This window comes from Cervus elaphus, chromosome 3 (genome assembly GCF_910594005.1).
Source record: "Cervus elaphus chromosome 3, mCerEla1.1, whole genome shotgun sequence".
NCBI lineage: Eukaryota > Metazoa > Chordata > Mammalia > Artiodactyla > Cervidae > Cervus > Cervus elaphus.
This window is the reverse complement of record NC_057817.1, coordinates 54,389,327-54,417,183: the sequence shown is the minus strand read 5'-3', so window position 1 is coordinate 54,417,183 and position 27,857 is coordinate 54,389,327. Positions and strand designations below refer to the sequence as shown.

The 27,857-nt window shown below is 42.8% G+C and overlaps 1 protein-coding gene across 4 annotated transcripts; it reads left to right on the top strand.

Moving 5' to 3' along the window:
* The first annotated feature begins 25 nt into the window (after window positions 1-25).
* On the top strand, window positions 26-27,493 carry LOC122685077 (17-beta-hydroxysteroid dehydrogenase type 6). 4 transcript variants are annotated; one of them, XM_043889735.1, is made up of 5 exons: window positions 26-337; window positions 16,823-17,148; window positions 19,483-19,741; window positions 23,620-23,783; window positions 26,839-27,493. In XM_043889735.1, the coding sequence occupies exons 2-5, from the start codon at window positions 16,836-16,838 to the stop codon at window positions 27,054-27,056; spliced, it is 954 nt and encodes a 317-aa protein (XP_043745670.1). In that variant the 5' UTR covers window positions 26-337; window positions 16,823-16,835; the 3' UTR covers window positions 27,057-27,493. The 4 variants fall into 4 exon arrangements, with proteins under 4 accessions (XP_043745670.1, XP_043745669.1, XP_043745672.1 ...); XM_043889734.1 differs by lacking the exon at window positions 26-337 and adding an exon at window positions 5,171-5,304; XM_043889737.1 differs by lacking the exon at window positions 26-337 and adding an exon at window positions 8,807-8,923.
* The last annotated feature ends 364 nt before the right edge of the window (window positions 27,494-27,857 follow it).

Genomic DNA, 27,857 nt, shown 5'->3' with positions numbered 1-27,857 from the left:
TCCCGCGCGATGGGGCGCTCTTCTCTTCACGTCTTTGGGTTGACGTGCCCTCATGCCTTGAAGATGGATTTTCCTGCTATTATCTAAATAAAATAGAGCTGTAACATTGAGCTGTAACACTGATTTATTTAAGAGCTATAACACGGTCTGTTCGAGACCTGAGAGCTGTAACACAGCCTGTCCTCTGAGAGCTGTGACTAGTCAAGGGGGCTTTAATGTCCATCACTCCAAATTTTTGTTGTGAGGGGACAAAGAACCGAGGAGCATACACTCGCCTGACAAGACCAAGGGGCAAGCGATGGCCAGAGCATTGTGTGCCCAGCTAAACAGTGTGGAAATAAGTCATTTGTCCATTTTAATTCAGTTTTGATTAAAATTAAAATGAAATATTGATCATATCTGTATTCGATGAGAAGCCTTGGGGATGAATAATACTGTTGAAACAAGTTGAAAATTTGAATTACCCTGTGCTAGTTATTTTCCTCCTCAACAAAGTAAGAGAAGATAAGAAAATCTGTTATGTTCACAGAAGAGCAATATCGACCAGGGGAGACTGTCTAGGTGGAGCCAAGATCACACTTCAATTTATGATAACTTTTATTACTTGTCATCAACTAAAAATAGTAATAAAGAGTACCCTCATTTTTCTTAATGACAAAGTTTTAGTTAAATCTCACAGGAATGATTCCTTTAACCACAAGCAAATGACGACTTCAATGCTGATAAAACGTGTTATAGGACTTTACAATTGTTTTTTAACCTATTTGATGGATATAATATATGAAATTGAATTTTTTCACTTAAGCTATACATGAACCCACAATATTAAAAAAATTTTTTTTTAAATTTTATTTTTTTTAACACCAAAAGCATTTTGTATTGGGGTATAGCCAATTAACAATGTTGTGACAGTTTCAGGTGGACAGTGACGGGACTCAGCCATTCATATACACGTATCCATTCTCCCCCAAACCCACCTCCCATCCAGGCTGGCACACAAGACCAAGCAGAGCTCCATGTTCTGTACAACAGCAAACCCACCAGATTTTTGATGAGTAACCTGCCAATGCACCTCCTGAATAGATTTCTTGTTAATTATAAAGTTATATACATTTTGGGTCTAGCTTCCTCCTTGCAGACTGCTTAAAATAAGGGATGGCAGATTCAAATCAAAACACAACATCAAAGTTTGTTCCTCCTCAGGAATCTGTAGTTGTCTGAAGATTGTGGGGACTCTTGGAAGGCTTTTAAGCAGGGAAGAAACTTAATCAGAACTGCTGTTTTTAGAAATAAACTGTGGGGACTTCTGTGATGGTGCAGTGGGTAAGAATCTGCCTGCCAATGCAGGGGACAGGGTAAGATCCCTGGATTGAGAAGACTCCACATGGCGCGGAGCAACTAAGCCTCAACGTACAACTGCTGAACCCTGTGCACTCTAGGGCCCGTGACCGCAGCAAGAGAAGTCATCGCAACGAGATGCCCGCACACCACAACGAGCAGTAGCCCTTGCTTGCTGCAACCAGAGGAAACCTGCACACAGCAATGAAGACCCAGGGCAGCAGAAAATAAATAAATAAAATTTAAAAAAAGAAAGAACCTCTCAGTTCAGTTCAGTTCAGTTGCTCAGTCGTATCCGACTCTTTGCGACCCCATGGACTGCAGCATGCCAGGCTTCCCTGTCCATCACCAACTCCTGGAGCTTACTCAAACTCATGTCCATTGAGTCCGTGATGCCATCCAACCATCTCATCCTCTGTCGTCCTCTTCTCCTCCTGCCTTCAATCTTTCCCAGCATCAGGGTCTTTTCAAATGAGTCAGTTCTTCCCATCAGGTGGCCAAAGTATTGGAGTTTCAGCTTCAGCATCAGTCCTTCCAATGAATATTCAGGACTGATTTCCTTTAGGATGGACTGGTTGGATCTCCTTGCAATCCAAGGGACTCTCAAGAGTCTTCTCCAACACCAGAGTTCAAAAGCATCAATTTTTTGGCACTCAGCTTTCTTTATAGTCCAACTCTCACATCCACACATGACTACTGGGAAAACCATAGCTTTGACTAGATGGACTTTTGTTGGCAAAGTAACGTCTCTCTCTGCTTTTTAATATGCTATCTAGGTTGGTCATAACTTTTCTTCCAAGGAGCAAGCGTCTTTTAATTTCATGGCTACAGTAGACTGCAGTCATCATCTGCAGTGATTTTGGAGCCCAGAAAAATAAAGTCTGTCACTCTTTACATTGTTTCCCCATCCATTTGCCATGAAGTGTTGGGACCAGATACCATGATCTTAGTTTTCTGAATGTTGAGTTTTAAGCCAACTTTTTCACTCTCTTCTTTTGCTTTCATCAAGAGGCTCTTTAGTTCTCCTTCGCTTTCTGCCATAAGGGTGGTGTCATCTGCATATCTGAGGTTATTGATATTTCTCCCAGCAATCTTGATTCCAGCTTGTGCTTCCCCAGCCCAGGATTTCACATGATGTACTCTGCATATAAACTAAGTAAACAGGGTGACAAAATACCGCCTTGACGTACTCCTTCCCCGATTTGGAACCAGTCTGTTCCAATAACCTCTGGAGCCCTGTAAAGGGCAGATAGAAGGGGAAAGAGCAACCAGAGGCAGCACCATCCCCAGAAAGTGTTGTTGGATCCAGGGCACAAACACTGTGGCCTGAACTAAGGCAGTAGAGGTGGATGTGACTGGGTGGACATAAGTGACGAGAAATATTGCGAAGAATTAATGTTGATTGGAGGTAGGGGATGAGGGATGGGTCTAGGATGATCCCCCAGGTTTCAGGATTGGGCAGCTGGTTGGAAGGGAGTTGTTTAGCATCTAGTGGGCAATCATTAAATTTGTTGAGTATCTGTTGAATACATGTGGGGATAGGAAATAACATGAAAATGAGGAGGATCAGATATTTATTTGTAGGAGTGTATATTTAATGTCTATTTTCCTACTAAAATGATAAGTTCTAAGATTTCAATTATCATGCCAAATTACTCTCCTCTATTAGCTGCAGAGGCTTCCCTGCTGGCTCAGTGGTAAAGAATCTGCCTGCCAATACAGGAGATGTGGGTTTGATCCCTGGGTCGGGAAGATCCCCTGGAGAAAGGAATGGCAACCCACTCCAGTATTCTTGCCTGGGAACTCCCGTGGACAGAGGAGCCTAGCCGGCTGTAGTCCACGGGGTTGCAAAGAGTCAGACGCGACTTAGTGACTAAACAAAAGCAACAACATTAGCTCCAGTAAATAGCACTGGACCTAGCACATAGTAGGATCTCTATATTTATGGAATGAATGAATGAATGAATTCAAGTGAAAGATGCCCAGCAGGCAGTTGGATATGAGGAGCTAGATGTCAGGAGAGATCTTGACTGAAGGCAGAGACTTAAAAGTCATTAGAATGTAGATCAGGTTGAAGTTGATGATGACTGAGGTCCCCACACAAGGAGGGTGTGTGCATTGAGAAGAGAAGAAGGGCCTGGATAGAACTCTTAAAGATACTGACTTTAAAAATTGGGTGGATGAAGAGAAGCCAGAGAAGGACAAGGAGAACAAATAGAAATAGAGGCGGGAGAGCTAGGAGATGGTGATTTCATAGGAGCCGAGAAAGGAGAGAGTTGTGAAAGGGTGCTGAAGGATTTTATACCGATTCCAATGTGAGGGAAGCATGTGTTTACCCACACCTCCAAACCAGTTCTTTGGATACCAGCTGTGTGTAGTACAATTCAACTCAGTCCTGATACTATCTACCCAGCTTCAGGAGACAGGTTTGATCCCTTGGTCGGGAAGTTGCCCTGGAAGAGGGCATGGCAACCATTCTAGTATTCTTGCCTGGAGAATCCCATGGACAGAGGAGCCTGGTGGGCTACAGTCCATAGCATTGCAAAGAAGTGACTGAACATCCATGCCGCCAGAGGTAGTGTCAGATTCCATAGATCCAAGGTTCATCCCACAAGACTCCCCGCACCTCAGATGCCAATTGCAAGCCCAGGTTGTTACCTGTGCTTTTGACGGACTGGCTTTAAATTGAAGGTTCCCACGACTCCCTCCTTGGGTTTGACTGATTTGCTAGAATGGATTAGGTCACAAAGTAGCAGCAGGTCTTTTGGAAACGTGTCTGACAGCCTTAAGGCCCAGAGCCCCAGTTCGCAGAAATTGATCTCGGGTGGGCAGTCTAAGAGCGGGCTCTGCTTCCCCATTCCCTGACTCCAGCAGAGGCTCCAACTTAGAGAATGGGGGCTTTCCTGTTTTGATTTTGACGGTAACAGGTCTGATTCTGCAGCTGAACGAGGCTGGCACTGTTGAGAACTGCAAGCAGGGCACAGGCGAGTGCGGCGCCCTGAACTCTGACCACAGTGAGGTGTTGTGAAAGCGGTGCCGAGGGTTGGGACGGGCAGCACGCAGGGAAGGGGATGGACCTTGCCCGGTGGGGTTCGTGAAGTCCTCCGGGAACTCTTCCCGGACAAATGGTGTGAGTGTGTGTGTGTATTTTGGGTTGGGAATAAAATCTGTTTGGAGAAAGATCTTGATTTTGGCCTATAATTTTCTTAAAAGACCCTTCAACTTTGATTTCTGAAAGAAAATTCATCACCATGACTTTTCCGATGCTGAAGCTGAAACTCCAGTACTTTGGCTACCTGATGCGAAGAACGGACTTATTGGAAAAGACCCTGATGTTGGGAAAGACTGAAGGTGGGAAGAAAAAGGGACAACAGAGAGTGAGATGGTTGGACGGCATCACCGACTCAATGGACATGAGTTTGAGTAAACTCCGGGAGTTGGTGATGGACAGGGCGGCCTGGCGTACTGCAGTCCATGGGGTCGCAAAAAGTAGGACATGACTGAGTGACTGAACTGAACTGATGGTTTCCTCTGCTTTTTTGATCTTTATTATTTCGCAGTTTAAATGTTGTTTAGAAGTTGAGAGTGATTTTATACTTACACATAAGACCCCTTGGATATGTTCTGTAAACTGGGAATCTTGACAGTGTGGAAAACCAGTTCTTTTTTAGTTAATGCTGGAAGCTGTGGAGTAAGTTCGTGAACTTTTGGATAAGCAAAAGCAGCTTTATGTAATTAAGCCCTGAGAGTGTGTTGCTGAAGCTCTGTGATCTAGTTCTGTCCTGAACTTACCCTACCCCCATTTCCTACACTGAGCAAGCTCTTTGCAGTGGGAGTGGTGAAATTTTTTTTTTCTCTTTTTTAACCCATGTGACCAGTAAACGAGGGTTTAATAGTCCCATTATTCCTTCTCTCTTGTTACATTTCTAACCCTGTGGAGAACAGAGAAGACATAAAATTCCAAAGGTAGGTGAAATGAGATGTATATTCACAAATAAAAATTCCTCAGGTAACATTTTTCCTTTCTCTTTGTGGAATCTCATATACTGATATGAAATGAAGTATGATATATATATGTGTATATATACATTTTGTCATATTATACATAGATAAATGTGTATATATGTGCCAGTACATGGCATCAACTACTGTAGTATTTGCTAATTTTTTTCCCACTTGGCAGAGGGATTGAGTCAGCTTTTGGGATGAGACTGAGGTTGGCGAATCTGTTAGATTTTATTCTTGGACAAATGTAGCATCTTCAAAAAGAGTTTGAGGTAATCTATAGTAAAAGACACATACACACAAAAAAGTTATTAAAATGCAAATGGAAACATAAATAGAAAAAGAAAATTAATGTGCTGAAAGAGAAGAGAGAGGAAGAAAAAAATACTATTTATGAGGATTAATAGAATTACTATGACTGAACATTAAATTTGGCCTTAAACCACTAAGATAATATGGAAAAATTAGATAATTTAAAAATAGTCAATAGTATATACTATTTACTTAGAAAAGACAAAATCTTTCCTGGTACTAAATGCATGACAGGATTTATCATGTGGGATCTTACACAGTGTATAGATGGACAGTGTTCTTGATAAGAATTTTATGACAAAAAAAAAAAAAGAATTTTATGACAGATGCAGAAGTGATTTTCTTCAGACTGTTTCTTTTCTTCTCTTTTTAATCAAGGTGGTATTTTAATTTTTTAATTTGAGTGGAGAACACACAGGGGACAGTTCAATGAATTTTTACAAAATTCGCACTTCTGTTACAGCCATACGGGTCAAGTAATAAAACATGAGCACCAGACAGTCCACTAATACCTTTCTCATTCATTGAACCCTACCTCCTCCCCAGAGTAACCAGTAATATGATTTGTATTAATATCAACATAGATTAATTTTAAAAGTTTTTTTATAGCTTTTAAAAAATATTTATTTTCATTTATTTGGTGCTCCAGGTCTTAGTTATGGCTTCGGGATCTAGTTCCTCAACCAAGGACTGACCCTTGGCCCCCTGCACTGGGAGTGTGGGATTTTAGCCACAGCACCGTCAGGGAAGTCCCAACATATTTAGTTTTGTCTTTTAAAACTTTGTGTAGATGGAATCATGTAGTATGTGTTCTTTTGTATGACAGTATTATGTTTGTGAGACTCATTCATGTACCTGTGCGTAGCTATAGTTTGTTTTTGTCACTGCATAGCATTTCATCGCATGAACATACCTCAACTTATTTATCCATCCTACTGTTTGTGCATGCGTGGGTTGTTTCCAGCTTTTGGCTATCACAAGTAATGCTCCTCAAACACATCTTACGGTGTACATATTTTGTTGTGGTTATATACCGAAAATGGAATCTTTGGGTATAGGGAAGATGGATCAGTATCTTTGGTAGATAATGATAATTTGCTTTTTCCAAACTGAATGTATTTACTTGTTCAATAGCAACGTTTGCTTGTTCTTGTGAACTCTTGTTTTTTAACTTTTATTTTTGGCTGTGCTGGGTCTTTGTTACTTTGCTCAAGCTTTTCCCCTAAGTTGCGGTGAGCGGGCGTCACTCCTCACTGCGGTGACCTCTCCCTGGGGCGCAGGCTCTCCAGCGCGGGCTCTGTGGTTGTGGCGCTCAGGCTTAGTTGCTCTGCTGTACCTGGAAACTTCCCAGACCAGAGATCGAACCCGTGTCACCTACACTGGTAGGCAGATGCTTATCGACTGCACCACCAGGATCAGTATCTGAATTAAAGATTTAAAAATTGATCTATGTATTTATTTGGACCGCGCTGGGTCTTCACTGCTGCCTGTGGGCTTTCTCTACTTGTGGCGAGCAGGGGCTGCTCTCTAGTTGTGGTGTGTGGGCTTCTCAGTGCAGTGGCTTCTCTTGTTGCAGAGCAGGGACTTGAAGGTGAACAGGCTTCCGCAGTTGCAGCTCTCAGGCCCCAGAATGTGTGGGCTTCAGCAGTTGTGGCCTATGGGTTTTGTTGCCCCCGTGGCCTGTGGGATCTTCCCAGACCAGAAATCAAACCTGTAGCCCCTGCATTGGTGGGCAGATTCTTAACCACTGGACCACCAAGGAAGTCCTCAGTTAATGATCTTGGTGCTTTTTTTTCTGTATGAGAAGATGCAAAAATCTGGGTTCATTAAATTTTTTCCACCTGAGATATCTCGAACTAAGGCATCTGTTTTTCCAAAGTAAAAAATGCCTTATCACATTCTTCATCCTGAATTCTTTTCAGAGTGTACTGCCAGTCAATGACTGCAGAGGCTAATGACTTGATCCTTGTAGAACTGGATAGTGGGCGACATTCTTTGTTTTACAAGAAATGCCTAGTTTGTATGCCCAGTGTGTGAACAAAGAACGTCACAATGGATCAGTCCATGAATCTGTGTGTTGTTGATAGACTCACTGTTAGCATCAGTGACTAGACTGATCGAACCTTATAGATAAATCCACGTCTGAAGATTTAAAAGAAGAGAATAAAGGCTATTCCTTATTTTGCCTTGTGCTATATTGCAGAGAGACAGGTCCTCTCCCTGAGACTGAAGAAGGTCAGGGTGAACTAGTATGGCCCAGTGTGGTGATAAAAAGCATATAGAAAAGACCAAGGATGTTGCAATGCTTGGGGTTGCACACACTGAAAAAGTGGCTCTGATGGGACCTGGAGGAAGAGGCAGGGTTCAGGGATAAGAGCCCAGAATGGCAATAATAAAACCACCACCACCAAAGTAATCCTAATAGCATCTAGAAATTACATAGTGCTTTACATGTGTTAACTCACTTAAACTCTCCCAGCACATCACTGAAGGGTCCTTTTCCCATTTTGAAGATGAGCTCACGGGTAGAGGACTTCCCCATGGTGCAGCGGGGAAAGAATCTGCCTGCAATGCAGGAGCTGCAGCAGACTGGGGTTCGATTTCTGGGTCAGAAAGATCCCCTGGAGGAGGAAATAACAACCCACTCCAGTATTCTTGCCACAAAAAGTCCCATGGGACGGAGGAGGCAGGCGGGCTACAGTCCATGGGGTCGCAAAGAGTCAGACACGCCTGAGCATGCACAATAATAACACAGGTAGAGAGGTTAATTCACTTGCCCCAGGCTACACAAGTAAATGGTAAAGCCTGATTTGAACCCAAGTAATCTGACTTCAGAATACATGCTCATATTCCTATGCTATCCACAAAATCAGGGCTGAGGTCAGGGGAACTCATGCAGATTGGAAAGGAATAAAAGCAAAGGTAGGCAGGGTATTAGCCAAGGGTCTCATTGGTATAACAGACTCCAAAAAAAGTGTTCTGAGAAATGGAATGTGTTCTGGACTATATATATTTTTAATTCAGCTGCACTGGGTCTTCACTGTAGTATATGAGGTCTTTAATTTTAGCATGAGGGCTCTTAGATATGGTCTGTGGGATCTAGTTTCCTTACCAGGGATTGAACCTGAGCCCTCTGCATTGGGAATGCCAGAATCTTAACCCCTGGACCCCCAGGGAAGTCCTTGCCCTGCATAGTTGCTGAAGAGGAAAGTTACAGAAGCCTGAAACACCTCCAGGTTTGGATGTGAGAGTCTTCGGCACGTACCAGGTACAGTGAGTGGGTGGGGAAGCCCAGTTTAGCAGCGAGCCTAACCTTGAGGATTGCCAGCCTCCGAAGGACTTTTCCTGGATTTTTCCTCTCAGTTTCACACCTCTGTCAGGTTTTAATGGTTGCTCTACTGAGAGATAGATGACACAGTATTATGGCTAGTTTTTGCTGGTATTTTCAGGTTTTAGAGAAACCAATCAGGGGTAGTAGTCTATATTAATATTTCTAATATCCATACCAGTGGCTAGTGACCCTGTGTTCATCTCAGATTCCAAGGCATCCAGAGGGGTCAGTTCATGGGGCCCCAAACCTTCCTGCTTCCTCCTTGGGGCCCTGTCACTGAACAGGACCTGGGCTGGTGAGGATGGACTCCGAAGACTGATGATGGCGGGAGGAGAGACAAAGAAGGGACGTCCTGGTGGGTGCTTAGGCAGAGATTAAGCCATCTCTACTTTCTCCTGGAGCCCCTGGACACCCCCTACTTCCCCACACCTTTTCTACCTTTCTTTCCTCCTCTGCTATACTCTCCCTTTCCTTTCATGCTTACATGGCCCCATCCACAAAAACAAACACCGTTCCCGTAGAGAAAAGCTCACTCTGCTAAGTGGGGAGAGCAGTAAGGGAATCTCAGGCAGGGGGATGGCCAGATGAGCTCTACGGTTCATTGCAGACATTCTTAGGATGAAGTCTCCAAGACAGAATGGCCAATGACTTTGCTGTTGGTAAGGAAAAGGCTCAGAGGAAACACCTATAGAGTCATGTTTCCATCTGAGAGTCTTCAGTCCAAGGAGGTGGCTTGGTGAAGACACCTGCTAAGCAGAGCCCAGCCCTCAGTCCTGGCTTGAGACTTCCCCTAGGCTTTCCCTCTCTTTCTCCCAGCCTCTTTAGGCTGTTCTAGTTGTTCAACATTGGGACTGTTGACATAGGTGGATTTTTTCCCTTATCCTTGGAAACACTTGTTAACTCTTGTCTTTTTGATAACAGCCATTCTAACAGATATGAAGTGATAGCTCGTTCTGATTTTGATTTGCATTTCCCTGATGATTACTGATATTGAGCTTCTTTTCACGTATCTGTTGGTCGTTTGTAGGACTTCTCTGGAAAAAGTCCACTCAGATCCTCTCAGTTCAGTTCAGTCACTCAGTCGTGTCCGACTCTTTGAGACCTCCATGAACCGCAGCACTCCAGGCCTCCTTGTCCATCACCAACTCCTGGAGCCCTTTTGTAATTGGATTTATTTTTCCTATTGAGTTTTATGAGCCCCTTTTATATTTTGGATGTTAACTCCTTATCAGATATACAGTTTGCAGATATTTTCTCTCATTCTATAGGTTGCCTTTTCATTTTGTTGATTGTTTCTTTGGTTGTGTAGAAACTTTTTAGTTTGACGTAGTCCCACTTATTTTTGCTTTTGTTGCTTTTGGTTTCACATCCAAAAAAAATTATTGCCAAGGCCAACATCAAAGAATTTTCCCTATGTTTTCTTTTAGGAGTTTTATGGTTTCAGGTGTTACGTTTTAGTTGTTAATCCATTTTGAATTAATTTCTGTGAGTGGTGAAAATAGGGTCCAGTTTTCTTCTTTTACCTGTGAATATCCCACCACCACTTATTGAGGAGATTATCCTCCCTAGCTTGCCAGTGGCATAGTGGTAAAGAATCAACCTGCTAATGCAGGACATGCAAAAGACAAGGGTTTGATCCCTGAGTCCAAAAGATCCCCTGGAGGAGGAGTTGGCAACCCACTCCAGTATTCTTGCTTGGAAAATTCCATGGATAGAGGAACCTGGTGGGCTACAGTCCATGGGGTTGCAAAGAGTTGGACACAATTGAGCGACTAATTGCACACACACGTCCTTTCCCCATTGAGTATGCTGGGCTTCTTTATTAAATATTAGTTGACTGTATATGTGGATTTATTTCTGGGCTCTTGATTCTGTCCCATTGATCAATGTATCTATTTTTATGCCAGTCTATATTACTTTGATTACTAGAGCTTTGCAATATAGTTTGAATTCAGGAAGTGTGATACCTCCAGCTTTATTCATCCTTCTCAGAATTACATTAGTTGTTCAGGGTCTCTTGTGGTTCCATAAGAATTTTAGGATTGCCTTTTCTGTCACTGTGAAAAATGCCATTGGAATTTTGATAGGGACTGCGTTGAATCTCTATATATTTTGGGTAGTATGGACATTTAACAATATGAATTCTTCTAATTTGTGAATGTGGAATATATTTCCATTTGTTTGCATCTTCTACAGTTTCTTTGGTCAAGTCTTGTAGCTTTTCATTGTATAGTCCTTTCACCTCCTTGGTTGAATTATTCCTAAGTATTTTATTGTTTTTGATACTGTGGTAAATAGAGTTTTTCTTTTTTGGATTGTTCATTGTTAGTGTATAGAAATGCAACTGATTTTTATACGTTTCTTTTTTTTGACCCTCAAACTTTACTGAACTTTTTCATTAGTTCTAACCGATTTGTGTGTGTGTGTGTGTGTGTGGAGTCTTTGGCATTTTCTGTGTACAAGTCCATGTTATCTGCAAAAGGAGACAGTTTCACTTCTTTTCTGACTTGGAGCCTTTCATGCGTTTCCTTTCTGGTTGCTCTGGCTAGGACTCCTTGTCCTACACTGAGTAGGAGTGGTGAGGGGGCACCTTGACTTATTCCTGATCTCAGAGGAAGACGTGCCTCCAGTCTTCCACCATTGAGCATGATGTTAACTGTGGGCTTGTCATGAAATGCGTGCATGCTCAGCTACCCAATCACGTCTGACTCACTGCAATGCCATGCACTATAACCAGTCAGGCTCCTCTGTCCATGGGATTCTCCAGGCGAGAATACTGGAATGGGTGGCCATTTCCTCCTCCAGGGGATCATCCTGACCCAGGGATCAAACCAATGTCTCCTGCATCTCCCGCACTGGCAGGCGGATTCTTTACCACTGTTTCCACCTGGGAAGCCTGTGGGCTTGTCATATATGGTCTTTATGATGTTGAAATATGTTTCTTCTGTGGGCTTCCCTAGTAGCTCAGCTGATGAAGACTCTGCCTGCAAGGGAAGAGATCCCCGTTCAATTCCTGCGTTGGGAAGATCCCCTGGAGAAGGGCACGGCAACCCATTCTAGCATTCTTGGCTGGAGAATCCCCATGGACAGAGGAGCCTGGTGGGCTACAGCCCATGGGGTCGCAAAGAGTGGGACACGACTGAGCGACTAAGCACAGAATATGCTTTTCACGTAGTGACATCAACAGGGCTGTGCTTGAGGAAGGTGACCAGACAGCACTGCGTGGGGGTGAGGAGGGACCAGCACCCTGGGATGGTGAGAAGGCTTCTGTGGCAGGTCAAGCAAGAGGTACTCAATGGTGAAGGGTTGAACAATGGCTGTGACCATGGGAGTGAAGGGTAGGGGACACGGGCTCCAGATACTACAGTGCTGGACTCTACAGCCTCATCTCTGGTGGGAATGCATGGGGCAACCAAGAGAAAGTGTCAGAGCCTGAAGACTAAAAATGATACAAATAGAAATTGGGAATCCTGGAGGAGAAACAGTTTTAGGAGAAAATATGATGTGTTCTACCTTGGATATATTGACTGTCTGATTCAACATCTGGCTGGAGAGTACTTAAGGAAATTAGATACACATGATAGAGCCTCAGAAAATGGTCAGGTCAAGGGATATAGATATTTGCAATAGTCAAGACATCTCAAGGCTTTTGATTCATGTTCAACGTTGGCTTATGTTTTGGGATTCTACCTGGCCTGGCATATCTCTTTCTCAAGTTTAGTCTTACTATGTGGTGGTTGAATAGTAATACATAGAAAGGCTGTGGGTTCCAAGCTTCCTCCTCACGAGGGACATGGATTCTCATCTTTGACTGGCATCAGGAAATTACCCTTTTAGTCGATACACAGGCAGGATGAAGCTCTGTTAGTACAGTGCACCAGAGAACGATGACAGGGCAGAACAGAGGCGGTTGGGGAGAGGACACAGGACTCTTATTGGAGAGAGCAGAAAACATGGGGGAGGGGAGAGAACACGGAGGTAGGGGGAGGAGGGAAAGGGAGAGAAAGAGAAGAGGAGGGAGGGAGCGTTAAATGTCTCTATCCACTGTTTTCTCCCCTTCACTGGCTCCTCGTGTTCTGTTCCCCTCTACCTTCAACAGTTCTGGACCTAATTATAAAAAATGATTCTCTGCAACACCAGCTAGGTGTTTCACAATACAGCTCAGTTCTGACGCTAACTACAAGCAGACAACATTAGATTCCACAGGTTAAGGGTTCAGTCCTACAAGCCTACTCTCTTCACCCCTCACTTCGGACACCAGCTGCAAGCCCAGATTATCACCCCTGCTTCTGACGGACGGTAGATTGGAGGATCCAGCAACCCCATCCTTGGGTTTGATTAATTTGCTATAGTGGCTAACAGAACTTACAGAGGGACGTTTTCCTTATCTGAACACTGGTTTATTATAAAAGGATATAACTCAGGAGCAGCTAGACGAAAGAGATGCTTAGGGCAAGGTCTGAGCTTCCCTCATAGCTCAGTTGGTAAATAATCTGCCTGCAATGCAAGAGACCCAGGTTCAATCCCTGGGTCAGGAAGATCCCCTGGAGAAGGAAATGGCAACCCACTCCAGTATTCTTGTCTGGAGAACCCCATGGATAGAGGAGCCTGGCCGGCTACAGTCCATGGGGTCGCAAGAGTTGGACACGACTTAGTGACTAAACCACCACTGTGGGGAAAGGACCCAGAGTTTCTGTGCCCTCTCCAAGCCACCTTCCCTGAATCTCTGAATGTTCATCTCGAAGCTCTCTGAACTCTATCCTTTTTGGTTTTGGTGGAGGCTTCATTACATAGGCATAATTGATTTAAATCATTGCATGCTTAGTCGCTCAGTCATGTCTGACTCTTTGTGACCCCATGGACTGCAGCCCACCAGGTTCCTCTGTCCATAGGATTCTCCAGGCAAAAATACTGGAGTAGGTTACCATGCCCTTCTCCAAGGGAACTTCCCAACCCAGGAATTGAACCAGGGTCTCCTGCATTGCAGGCCGATTCTTTATGGCTGAGCTACCATGGAAGCCCCTTAAGTCATTGGCCATTAGTGATTAAGCTCAATCTCCAACCCCTGTCCTCTGCCTGGAGGTCAGGAGGTGGAACTGAAAGTTCCAACCAGTTCAGCCCAGTGTAGGACTCTACTGGGCAGTCTTTGTTCAAGGACTCTCATCAGCCTGGCTGAGACTTTCTCAGGGCTGAACTGCAGTTTAAGTTTCTCCCTTTTAAATCCTCTTTTCCTTCTCTTTCTTGTTTCAGACCTGTATTGGCACCCACTCCTGCACTTTCCACCTTTAGTCTCTTTAGGTATTTTCCCCCAGTGAGTGCCTTGCATGTCTGTTTCTGTCTTGGCATCTGAACTGACACGCAGGGATATTGATAGGACCTACCTTAATGGGCTGTTATGAAAATTCAATGACTTAATATGTATGAAATGCTTAGAACAGGACCTGTAATATAGCAGGTGCTTTGCAAGTGTTAGCTGCTCTTACTATAAGTTTATTAAGCTTTTGATCTCAAGTTATATTTTATCCTCACTAGGAAACCTCTCAGTTCCTGGCCTGGCTTGGAAGCCTCTCCTGAATGCTTCAAGAGCATCTGGCCCTTACTTCTGCTATGGTTGGCCCTCCATATCTACAGGTTTTGCACCTGCAGATTCAACCAACCGCAGATTAAAAATATTAGGAAAAAAATTTCCGGAAAGTTCCAAAAAAGCTAAACTTGAATTTGCTTCATGCCAGCAACTATTTACATACCATTTACACCGTATTTACAACTAATTACAGGCATTTACTTTGTATTTTCACCTATTTCCATATCATTTACATTATATTAGGTATGGTAAGTAATCTAGAGATGATTTAAAGAGGATGTTCATAGGTTATATGCAAATGCAATGTCATTTTACATAAGGGATGGAACATCCTCAGATTTTGGTATTTGTGAAGGGTCCTGGGACCAACCGCTCATGGATTCCAAGGGATGACTGTATATCGCATTGTTTTCTTGTCAGTCTTTACACTTAGACCCTGAATTCAATGCATAATGGAATTTTGTTCTGTTCACTTTTGTGTATCAGTGCTTACCACTGTGTCTGACTCATAGTGGATGTTGAATTGACGTTGTTGAATGAAAATGATTCAGTGGAGTCTTAACAGATGAGTATTATTCGTCAAATGGATGAGAGCTGGGTAAGAATTATAGAGAGAATTCTATACTGGGGCATGAAAAGCCTGTACTGTGTGGGTTATTGAAAGGTGCTTATTACAACTAAAGAGTAGGGTGCAAAAGAGGGTGGTGAAAGAGGAGGCGAAGAAAGAAATCTGGGACCAGAGCACTGGGGAGACCTTAAAGCCAAGCTAAGGTAAGCATTGTGTAGGCCTTGTGATGTCCTAGTGGGCCCAAACCCATCTATTTTAAGAAAGCTTTATTTACAGCTGCTCTGGGTCTTTGTTGCTGCACTTGGGCTTTCTCTAGTTGCGGTGACGGGGGCTGACTCTCTGGTTATGGCGCATGGATTTCTAGCAGTGCTGGCTTCTCTTGTGGAGCATGGGCTCCAGGCATGCAGGCTTCAGTGTTTGCCGTGTGTGGGCTCAGTAGTTGTGGGTCTCAGGTTCTAGAGCACAGGCTCATGAGTTGCGGTGCTCAGGCTGAGTTGCCCCATGGCAGGTGGGATCTTCTCAGCAGGGATCCAGCTGGTGTCCCCTACATTACAAAGTGCTTCTCAACCACTAGACCACCAGGGAAGCCCCTACACTCATCTTTGACTTCTATCTATTACTTTCCCGGTGGCTCCGTGTTAAAGAATCACCTGCCAATGCAGGAGACACAGGAGATTCAGGAGATTTGAATCTGATCCTTGGGCTGGGAAGATCCCCTGGAGAAGGAAATGGCAACCCACTCCAGTATTCTTGCCTGGGAAATCCCATGGACAGAAGAGCTTGGTGGCTACAGTCCCTGGGGCGGCATAGAGTCGGAAACGACCGAGGACTGAGCATGTACGTGACTTTATGAGTCATGTTAGTTCAGCCAGAAACTACAGATCGTCCCCAAAAGGTGGATGCTTCTCTAGAACTACTTATAGAAGTGTAGGCATCTCTGAACATTCATTTCAACAATGCATATGATTGATCTATATTTACAAACTGCTTTGGCTGCAATGTCTCACCAAACTGTTGGGTCTCCTAACTAATCTCTTTGCCTTCATCACACCGCTGGTTAATCCATCCTTCATTCCCACTGTGAGACAGATCTTTCTAAAGCTAAATCTGGCCCTCTTAGCCTTCAGTTTAATAACTTCTAATGGCACACCCTTGTTGCCTATAAGATAACATCCAGATTCCTTAGTGTGGTTTACAGGACCCCTCCTGGTCTGGCCCTTGACCACTTCACCTTCCATTTCTTCTTCCATATGCTCTCTACATCACCTGAACTGCTTGTAGGGATCAGGAAGTTTTATGCTGCTCACCCCTCCATTCATGTACACATCATTGCTGCCTGGAATGTCATTTCATCCTTATCGACTTTTTGAAATCTTTACCTATTTTATTGGAAGTATTTCAGAAATCATTGCCTCTGTGAAGCTAGGTCTAACTTAGCAGGCAGTGGGGTACCCTCCCTTATAGCTCCATCAGACTGTGTGTACTTCTGCTTGGCACCTACCTCATTGCAATGCAGTTGTTTGGTTACTGCCCTGACTCCCCTCTCTAGACTGTGGCCAGAGGGTAAGGACCATGTATTAGTTAATACAGAGTCCTAGCACATAGTGCAGTGGTTGGCACATAGCAAATACTGGTTAAAGAAAAAAGGAAGGAATAAAATGAAAGCTGTCTTTTTCTTTTGAAGGAGTCCTCTCACCATGTGGCTGCACCTGGTGGTCCTCGTGGGCCTCTACTACCTCCTGCGCTGGTACCGGGAGAGGCAGGTGGTGACCCACCTCCGGGACAAGTTTGTCTTCATCACGGGCTGTGACTCGGGCTTCGGGAACAAGCTGGCCAGGCAGCTGGACCTGCGAGGCTTGAGGGTCCTGGCTGGGTGTCTGACGGAGCAGGGGGCCGAGCAGCTGAGGAACCAGACGTCAGACAGGCTGCAGACGGTGATCCTGGACGTCACCAAGACAGAGAGCATCGCTGCGGCCACCGAGTGGGTGAAGGAGCGTGTCGGGGACAGAGGTATGGGGAAGTTTTTTCTCCTTTCATTTACTTAGGCATGAAGATGTTAACATTTTATGTGCATATATATTACCCATATATAATCTCAAAAGCAGGGCTTGAAAGACTGGCTTTGTCATTTGAAACAGTTGTGATCTTTGGCAGTGTTTCCTTTCCTTAACAATGTTTGTATTAAAAAATGAACCCAGTAGATTTCAGGCTGTTATCTCACCTTGCAAGTGAAGTATTTACAAGCACAATTCTTTTCTTCACAATTCTTTATGTTTGCAGAATTTTCAAAGGGTTCTTAAGAATTAACTTCTTCTTCCCTTGGCTAGCATCTAAAAATAGAGACATTCCTAGAAGCCAGCCTTTGATCATCTTCTTTTTTTAAAATAAATTTTCATTTTATTTTTTCTAATTAATAGACTGTATTCCTTAGAGCAGTGATAGATTTACAGAAATGTTAGAAAGCATAGAGTTCCCATATGCAACCCCCCTCTTATAGTTTCTCCTATTATTAACATCTTGCATTGGTGTGGTACATTTATCACACTGATAAACTGATATTGATACATTAGCATTAATGAAAGTCTACAGTTTACACTAGGTTCCACCTTGTGTTGTATGGTTCTATAGGTTTTGCCAAATGTGAAATATCCTGTATTTACCGTTATAGGATGATTCAGAATACTTTCAATGCCCTTAAAATCCTTTGGCTCCACCCATTCATCTCTTCTGCTCTCCCCACCTCCTCCCCAATCCTGGCAACTGTGCAGCCTTTTACTCTTTCCATGTTATTGTTGTGCAGTCACTCCATCATCTCCGACTCTTTGCAGCCCCAGGGACTGCAGCACGCCAGGCTTCCCAGTCCTTCACCATCTCCCGGAGCTTTCTCAAACTCATGTCCATCGAGTTAGTGATGCCATCCAACCATCTCGTCCTCTGTCGTCCCCACTCTTTCCATAGTCTTGCCTTTTCTCAGATGTCATGCAGTTGGAATCATATTGGATGTAGCTTTTTAGACTGGCTTCTTTCATTTAACAATATGCGCCTAAGGTCCCTCTGTGTTTCTCTGTGGCTTGAGTACTCATTTAATTTTATTACTGAATAATATTCCACTGTATGTACTACAGTTTGTTTATCCATTCACTTACTGAAGGACATCTTGGTTGTTTTGAAGTTTTTGGCAATTATGGATAAATCCTCTTTTCTAAAGTTCACTTTCTCTGGATATTATCCAAATCCTCTTTGATCCCCTTTTCCTTCTCTAGTTGTTTTATGATTCATTAGGACCTGATAATTGGACCTCCTAGATATCTACTCATCCAATGAGTTCTAAAATAGTAATAAAATTATTTTTTTGGATTGAAGAATGTTTATTTTTTTTTAAATTTACTTAAATTAGAAAACTGATTTTAAAATGTTACTCCTACCTGAGGATGTTCTTGACTCCAGAGTCAGAAGTTATGCTTAGTTATAGCCTCTGTGCTGTATATAGTGGTTTATTTCAACTGTACTGTTACTATTATTGTTACTGGTTTCCCACCTGTTAGAGAGTGTGCTCATCAAGGACGTGGATCTTTCGTAACTGTCACTGTATCCCCGTTTCTAACATATTGTCTGCTACATGTTAGTGGCTCAACAAGTGTTGATTGGGTCTCATTTACCCATAGTTTAATCTATTACCCTTATGCCCTTGATTTCTAAATTATTTCTTGTTCATCACACCTAAATTTCCAACTACTTGCTGGTTTTCCCAACTGGAAATTCTACTGGAAGCTCAAACTCACCATATCTGAAGGAGAACTCTTATTGTCTCATCTTCACCAAATCTGCGTTTCATTTTGGTCCTTGAGACTGATTCTTCTCCTCTCCCTCCAACCCCAGAGCTCAAGACAGGAAGTTATACTTTCAGTCCTTTGGAAGTACTTTCTGTCTCACCCTTAAAGTGATAATATAGCCATTTAATCCAGAAAGAGTCTTTTTTATTAGACTCCTTACCTTACTGGGCCTTGGACTTCGTATCTTCTAATTGTGTATATTTTTTGATGCTATAAATACTAAAGTTCAATTCACATTGGTTGGCAAATTCCCTCAAATCAAAAGCCATCATTAGGGTTCTGTTTGTCCTCCCTGGATTCCTGCCTTCTCTTTGTTTTTGGCTTGACCTTCTTTTATTTTCTTACTGATAGGCGTGTTTAAGATTGAAAGAACTTATTTTGATTTGTTTAAGATTGAAAAAGTATATTTTGTCTAGCATTTTTAGCTGTTTTCAGCAGAAAGATTGACCAAGGTAGCAGTCTGTCATTTTTGTCTAAAACTAAACTCCTGCCTTGATTTTTGTTGTTTCAGGGCTCTGGGGTCTGGTCAACAATGCAGGCGTTTTTCACTCCCATGGCTGCGCTGAGTGGCTGAAGATTGAGACCTGTAGGGATACCCTTAGGGTGAACCTCACTGGTTTGATAGAGGTGACCCTGAGCATGCTTCCCCTGGTAAGGAGAGCACAGGGGAGAATTGTCAATGTCTCCAGCATTCTGGGAAGAATTGCTTTCTTTGGAGCAGTCTATTGTTGTTCCAAGTATGGAGTGGAAGCCTTCTCAGATGTTCTGAGGTAAGACTCTGCAGTTAAAACAGTCTAGAAGAGTGGGATGGGGAGGGAGATGGGAGGGAGGTGTGGGAAGGAGGGGACATGGCTGATTCTTTTTGATGTATGACAGAAAGCCACAAAATCCTGTAAAGCAATTATCTATCCCTCAGTGAAAAAAACTAAAGTGGCAAAGAAACCCCCAAACAAACAAAAGCAACCACTGAGCACTTAAATATGTGTTAGTCACCACTACCTACTAGTCACTAGTCTCTTTCACCTATGTTATCTTACTTCATCACTTCCAAAATCTGGTATGTTTACTAGATATTATTTATTAGACAATAATTAAATACTATTGTTTACTAGATATTGCTAGTCTGTTTTATACAGAAAGCCGAGGCTCAGATTTGGTATCTATTCAAAGCTCACCTGCAACAGCGATGATTTGGCAGAACCGTGTTTCAACTCCAAGTCCTTGTCTCCTGTTACCACACCACATTTTAACTCTCAAGATATATCCTTGATAAAATTTTGTTTCTGAAGAGAGCATGACTGTCCTCTTTCCTCCTGTCCTCCTCTCTTCACGGCAACTCTTTCTGGTGCTCATCTGCTTCCAGTTAACTTATTTCATCCCTTTATTCTGTATATCTTCTCTTTATCAAATCGTTTCTTTTCTTTCTTATAACTTTAGTTTGCCACAACCCTCTAATGGCCCTGCCTCTACCTCCTGGCTTTTAAAAATACCTCATTTCAGCTTCCTGCTCCTCTATCAGCAGTTCCTTCTTTATATAGTGCCCTTTGTATTTTAATTTCTGAGACGGAGAATCCTGTTGGGCCTGAGACCATTTTTTTGTGTGTTCTGTGTGACACTGCATGGTGTGATTTTTTTTGCACTTGCTATCTGTTAGGCACTGCTGTGGGTATTTTGCATCTAATGAATCATTTAATTTTCATAGCAACCCAGTGAGGAAGAAGTTATTTTTATCCTTATTGTATGTCTAGGGAAACTGAGGCACAGAGGTTCAGTAATTTGCCACGGCCATCTCGCTAATAGCAGGCTGAGCCACTGTCCAGTCCTAAGAGGGCTCTCCTCCCATCAAGGACCCTTCCCAGTCCTGCCCGCTGTAGACATGAAGATGCAGTCACGCGGTGCAGAAGAGTGTGACTCTCCTTTAGCAGAGGCTGGCTCTAGGGGCAGCTTCTCTTAGAGACAAGCTGCAAATATTACAGACACCATGAATTAACTTCCTATGGCAGTTGTAAGAAGTTTCCACAAGTAATTTACGGAGCATGGTATCTTACAACAGCACACATTTATTCTCTCACAGTTCTGGAGTCTAGGAGTCTGAAATCAGCATCACTGGGCCGACGTCAGTTGTCGACAGGGCTGTGTTCTTCTGAACGCTCTAGGAGAGAATCTGTTACTTGCCTCCTGCTTCTGGTGGCTGCTGGAATTCCTTGGCTTGTGGCCAATCAACCTCTGCCTTTATGGTCACTTTGCCTTCTTTTCCTCTGCCTCTCTTATAGGGACAGTTGTGATTGCATTTAGGATGCACCCAGGTCACCTGCCACAGTCTCCCTAGCTTAAGATCCTGAACTCAATCAAACTTGCAAAGTCTTTGCCACATAAGGTAACATTTACAGGTTTCAGGGATTAGGACCTGATATGTTTGGGAGTCATTATTTAGCTCACCACACGCCATGACTGGTATATATCTAATACAATGTGCATATCATATTATCTGCTTAGGAAAGGAGTAGGGAAATAACCGAGGACATTACATCAGTTGTTACTATACGGCAGGCATCTTTCCTGGCTTCCTGCATATCCAACATTTTGACCACCTCCATGGGGCCGCGGCCTGTCGATTTACGACCGCTCATGACTCTTGGACTCCTTGAATCATTCCCAGGCCAAGAGCGAAGACATGCCCTTCCAACCTTTAAATCATTATTTAGTTCCTTTAGGAAATTCCAGTTTGCCTTAATTATGCTAAGGATAAACAGAAAAAGGAAGTTTTGTCCCCCATTTGAGTTAGAGTTTTAAAGGGGATGGTGATGTGGTATGTTGGCAATGTATGAGAAAGCTGCATGGGGAAGTGAAATGCAAAGGGCCAAAGCACCCCTGGCTTGCCTAGCCCCTCCTTCTGCTCCAATGCACACAGGCACCTGGAGAATCATTTTCTGAAGCTCTAACTTGAAAGGTTTTAGGCTTTGGATTGATAAGGGAGGGTTTTCCTTTAGAGCAGTGGTTCTTAACTTTTAGTATGCCTCAGAGTCACCTGGAAGTCTACTTTGGACAGATTGTTGATTCTTAACCCCAGAGTTTCTGATTTAGTAAATTTAGACTTGGACTCAGTAATCTGCATTCTCAGTGCTGTATTCCTAGATGCTGAATCTATTGATCTGGGGTCCACACTTTGAGAACCATTCATTGCTTTAGAGGATCACGATGCTTTGTGTTTTATATTCTTATGAAACACTGCTCCAAACCTTTCTCCTTGACATCAGCTTGGGCTTCATCTTCTCTAGAAGGTGCTCCAACGTCTAGAGCAGGGAGCACCCCTCATCACAGTCCCGGAGTACTGAAAGCATACCTCACAGGGTGCACAATGCCATCTTACTTCACTCGGTGAAGGCAGCACTTCGCGTAGTGCCTGATACACACACAGCCCCCTGATGAATACTTCTGGAAATGTTTTTTGTTTTGTTTTTTTTTTTTAAATATTTATTTATTTGGCTGTGCTGGGGCTTAGTTGAGGCATATGGGATCTTTGTTCCCTGACCAGGGATTGAACCCAGGCCCCCTATACTGGGAGCATGGAGTCTTAGCCACTGGACTATAAGGGAAGTCCCTGGAAATGTTTTTTGAACTAACCCGAATATTCTGGAGTGACCAGTGACTTGTCAATTTAATGCCCACGTCATGTTCCACTAACGGCCTCTTGCAGTCTTTGAGCACACTGTAATTTTCACAGCCCCTGCTTCTGTGTGTGCAATTCCATCAGTATGGTACTCCACTCCACTCGTTCTTCACTTGGAAATTTCCTCTTTATCCTTGGAGGCTCAACTGAAACATTTTCTCCTTACTGAAGCCTTCTTTGACTCCCTCAGAAAATCTACATCCTCTTTTCTACTATGTAGCCCCCTGAATTGGAGAAGGCAATGGCACCCCACTCCAGTACTCTTGCCTGGAGAATCCCATGGATGGAGGAGCCTGGTAGGCTGCAGTCCATGGGGTTGCGAAGAGTTGGACATGACTGAGCGACTTCACTTTCACTTTTCACTTTCATGCATTGGAGGAGGAAATGGCAACCCACTCCAGTGTTCTTGCCTAGAGAATCCCAGGGACGGGGGAGCCTGGTGGGCTGCCGTCTATGGGGTCGCATAGAGTCGGACACCACTGAAGTGACTTAGCAGCAGCAGCAGCCCCCTGAATACCTTGCCTTTATAATTCTTTTGACTTGTGTTGCAATTATTTGCTTATTTATCAGACTTACTCACTGTGGGCTTTTCAGGCGTGGTGAGCAGAGTCTTAATTTACTGAGATTGTGCATGCAAAACACTTAGCCCAGTAGATACCATAAAAACGTTAATTTTCCTTATTATTCATTGTATTCTTCATTTTTGCAGTGTATAGCACATGGTCGAAAGTGAACAACTCTGTTAAATGAATGGATGTGGAATTGAATGGTTATGGTAGTTTGTATAATCATATCCCAATTATTGCACCTAGGGATGTATAAAATTTTATTTTATTCCCCTCCATTTCTTTATCCTTTAAAATATTCAGCAAAGGTGTTTTTATAACTATTTTCTTTTGTTTTCTCCCTGAAAGCATTGAAATTGTGGTATCTTTCAATCAGAGGAGTTAACTTGAAGGTTTTCATTTTTTCCCCTAGGCGTGAGCTTCAACATTTTGGGGTGAAAGTCAGTATGGTTGAACCTGGCTACTTCAGAACAGCAATGACAGATGTGCAGAAGTTCTTAGAGACAATGAAACAAACCTGGAATGAAGCCCCTGCGCATATTAAGGAGGCCTACGGACAGAAGTTTTTTGATGCCTGTGAGCTTTTCTTTTAATGGCATGATGGATAATCTTGCATGAAAAGGGCAAAGGCGGTTGGTAGAGAGTGATTGGGAGATCTTCTAAGAAGAAATCACCTTCCATAAAGCCTTCCCAAGACAAGAGGGAAGGTTCAGGAAGGTCCCAGTGCCTTCATAGTTGGTGCGGTGATGGCTGCTTGGCTGGGGAAGAGGCCGTACAAGCAGCCTCAGGCCAGAGCTTGCCCTGCCTTGTCACCTGTGGGCCAGGACCCCGGAGCACCAGGGAGGTCTTATGTGGCTGGAGGCGTGGAGCCTCTGGGTTTTGTGAGGGGGTGCCCCTCCACAGATTGAAGGGGCTGGTGTGGGAGGCCTGCTTAGCTGAGCATTCAGTATTATGTACTCTTTGGGTAACAGCCTAGCCACAAACTCCACATTTTATTATGAGAGGCGGGAGGATGCATGTAGGTGGAGCGAGGTAACTGGGTTAGGACAGGATTTGCAGGGCACTGTCGGCCACTGCCAGAGGCTGGGCCTCATGTGCAGGCCATGGGAGTTTTGCAGGAGTGAGAAGGTTTAATATCATGGCATGGAGGAGGATCGGTTTTGGGAGAAGAGGGAGGGCTGTCTTTTAAGTAGAAGAAAGTCATGCACACTAGTGTGGGGTGCACCTTCCTGGGGAAGGGGTACTTTTTCTTCACATAAAGAATTTAGCAGCTTGCCACGGCCAAAGGGAGCAGCTCTCTTTCCCACTCACAGAAAGGCCCTGGGGCAGGTAGCAGTAGCTCTGGCCTTGACTTTGGGTGATATCTCAGTGCAGAGAAAGGAGAAGGGGAATGTGCACATGAAAGACTCCTGACCTACAGCCTTGTCTTCTGGGTACATCAGGCTTAGGAGGGAGACTCTCCACAGAGGGGAGAAATTGGATCAGGGAAAGGCTGGTGGAAAACTTCCCGAGCCTCTCAGAATACAAAGCTAGGGATCTACAATTCTTAACAAGTCAGGCGGCCAGCTGATCTTCTGAGCTCTTCTCTACCTAAACTTTTGAACTATTAGAGAATTTGTCTCCCCTTGTGGGTACATATATTTGACAATAGAAATCAAAGGAAAAGAGAATTTACTAAGAAGTGGCTTTATGTAAAAGGAGGGATATATGTATTTAATGATTTAAAGGAGTTGAAATTGTTCATTTATTTGTCTTTAGATCAGAATAATTTAGATCAGTGCTATCCAATAGATATATGAGAACCATATATATAATCTTAAATTTTCCAGTAGATACTTTTTAAAAAGAAAAAAAGACAGGTTAAATTAATTTTAATACATTTTACTTTAACCCCATATATATATCCAACATACTATCATTTAACATTTATTATCAATATAAAAGTTATTGCTAAGATATTTTATATTTTTTTCCCTATTAGTCTTTGAAAATTGATGTGTAGTTTACACTTACAGCACATCTCTTAGTGACCCCATGGACTACAGCCCACCAGGCTCTTCCGTCCATGGGATTTTCCATGGATTTGCTCTGTCCATGGGGCAAGAGTACTGGAGTGGGGTGCCATTGCCTTCTCCGCATCTCAACTGGGATACTAAATTTTCCTAGGAAGTACTTCTGTATTTGGATTATTACAATTGATAGTTGCCAGAAGCATTATTCATAATAGCCCCAGAGTGGAAACAACTCAAATGTCTATCAACTGTTGAATGGATAAACAAATGTGGAATAGCCATACAATGGAATATTACTTGGTAATAAAAAGAAATGAAGTACTGATACACACTGCAACATGGGTAAACTGTGAGAACACTTTGCTCCCTGAAGGAAGCCAGTCACAAAAGCCCATGATCTACGATTCTATTTATATGAAATATCCATAAAAGGCAATCTGTACAGACAGAAAGTAGATCACCATTTGCCTAGGGCAAGGGCGGGTTGGCAGGAAATGGGAGGGTGATTGCTAATGGGTATAAGGTTTCTTTTTGGGATGATGAAAATGTTTTAAACTTAGACTGTGGTGATGGTTGCATAATTCTGGATAAACTGAAAGTCATTGATTTGTATATTTTATTTTTATTTATTTATTATTATTTGATTATGTCATTTGGCTTGTGGGATGTCAATTCCCTAATCAGGGACTGAACCCGAGTCACAGCAGTGAAATCATTGAATCCTAACCACTGGATCACTATTGAACTCCCTGATTTGTATAATTGATTTTTAAAAATTTTTATCTACTTATTTATTTTGGCTGCGCTGGCTCTTCCTTGCTGTGCATGGCTTTCTCTTTAGCGGCGAGCAGGGACTACTTTCTGGTTGGGGTGCCGTGGCTTCTTCTGCTGCAGAGCACGGACTCGGCGCACGGGCTTCCGTAGTTGTGGTGGCCAGGCTTAGTTACCTGTGGCATGTGGGATCTGCCTGGACCAGGGATCCAAGCAAACTGAATTCTTAACCACTGAACCACCAGGGAAGCCCTGACTTGTTTACTTGAAATGGATGATTTTTATGAATGTGAATTATCTCAATAAAGATGCTAAAAACTTTCCAATTGAAAAGTAGATTCACATACCTATATTGTTCCAAACATATTTAAAAATTTCCAATAACAGAATTGAGCTTTAAAATTAATTAAATTTAAAAATTCAATTTTCAGTCATACTAGCTATGTTTCATGTGCTCATTAGCTACATGTGGCTAGTGGCTGTTATACTGGGAAGCATAGGTCCCATAGGCCTAATTCTTGCGGAACTGAAGTGTAGTTAGACTTCTGTGACCGCGTGCAACAGGATCTTAGAAATATCAACAATAAGTTGAGAGTGAAAGTGAAGTTGCTCAGTCGTGTCCGACTGTTTGTGACCCCACGGACTGTATCCTGCCAGGTTCCTCTGTCCATGGGATTTTCCAGGCAAGAATACTGGAGTGGGTTGCCATTTCCTTCTCCAGGGGATCTTCCCAACCCAGGGATCAAACCCAGGTCTCCTGCATTGCAGGCAGACTCTTTACCGTCTGAGCCACTAGGGAATCCCTAAACAGTAAGATTGGTAACCACCAGTTTTCTTTTTGTTTACAGATCACGACATCATGAAACAAGGGATGCTGGGTTGTAGCACAAACCTAAACCTGGTCACCGACTGCATGGAACACGCTCTGACATCTGTGCATCCCCGCACTCGATACTCAGCTGGCTGGGATGCTCAGTTTTTCTTTGTCCCTCTATCTTATTTACCTACATCCCTGGCAGACTACATATTGACTAGATCTTGGCCCAAACCAGCACAGGCAGTCTAAAGAAAAATGATTTGATGGCCCTTGAAATAAAAATCTGCAATTGACGGTGTCTCGATAATCCTAATGCATAATCTGTAATTTTTCTAGCAATCAACTTTCTTGCTTAAATTCATTTATCTGACACCATCAGAGAACCAACATGTTAATGTTATAGATAATCAAAGCTTACTCCCTTTAGCTGCTAAATCTGTACTATTTTAGTCATTTTTGGATGACAATATTTCCAAAATGCATCAATCTTCCTTGCCCTGTTAAAGTATACTAAAAAGTTTAGCTTGCTTTGATGCTATTTCTTTATGTAAGTGAATCGCTGTTCTGTGCTGTGATCAGCTGTTGCTCAGGTACTATTGAGAAACATGGGTCTGTTAATTCTTACTTGAAACAGGTCTGTACTTTGGAACTTTTAATAAATGATTAATTTCATCTTCTTCCTATTAGCCAGCTGTTTTTGGATATGTTTCTCCTTTATTTAAAAAGAACTGATTATTAATTTTTAAAAATTTAAAAGTAATGTAGTTATTAATTTAATATAGTTAAATTTAAAAGTAATATATGCTTAGTTAAAAATTCAGTTATTACTCAAAAGCTTAAAAATGAAAATATAATTGTTTCCCACCTGCATTGCTGCTCCTCAGAGATGAGTGCTTTTGACTTTCAGGTATTTCTTCTGGTATATATCACTGTATTTTTTAATAATATACTTCATACCATTATTTCTTGATTTATTAATATTAGATGCTTTTGATTAAGTTACTGTTAGGATAAATGAGAATTTAGCTCTTTACACCACTTTCCTGACCA

What these genes read in the sequence shown, in the direction of transcription:
- LOC122685077 (XM_043889735.1), top strand. Translation starts at nt 16,836, where the DNA reads ATGTGGCTGCACCTGGTGGTCCTCGTGGGCCTCTACTACCTCCTGCGC. An exon ending in GGAGCGTGTCGGGGACAGAG is followed by an intron (nt 17,149 to 19,482) that starts GTATGGGGAAGT and finishes TTGTTGTTTCAG; the next exon opens with GGCTCTGGGGTCTGGTCAAC. An exon ending in ACAGAAGTTTTTTGATGCCT is followed by an intron (nt 23,784 to 26,838) that starts GTGAGCTTTTCT and finishes TTTTGTTTACAG; the next exon opens with ATCACGACATCATGAAACAA.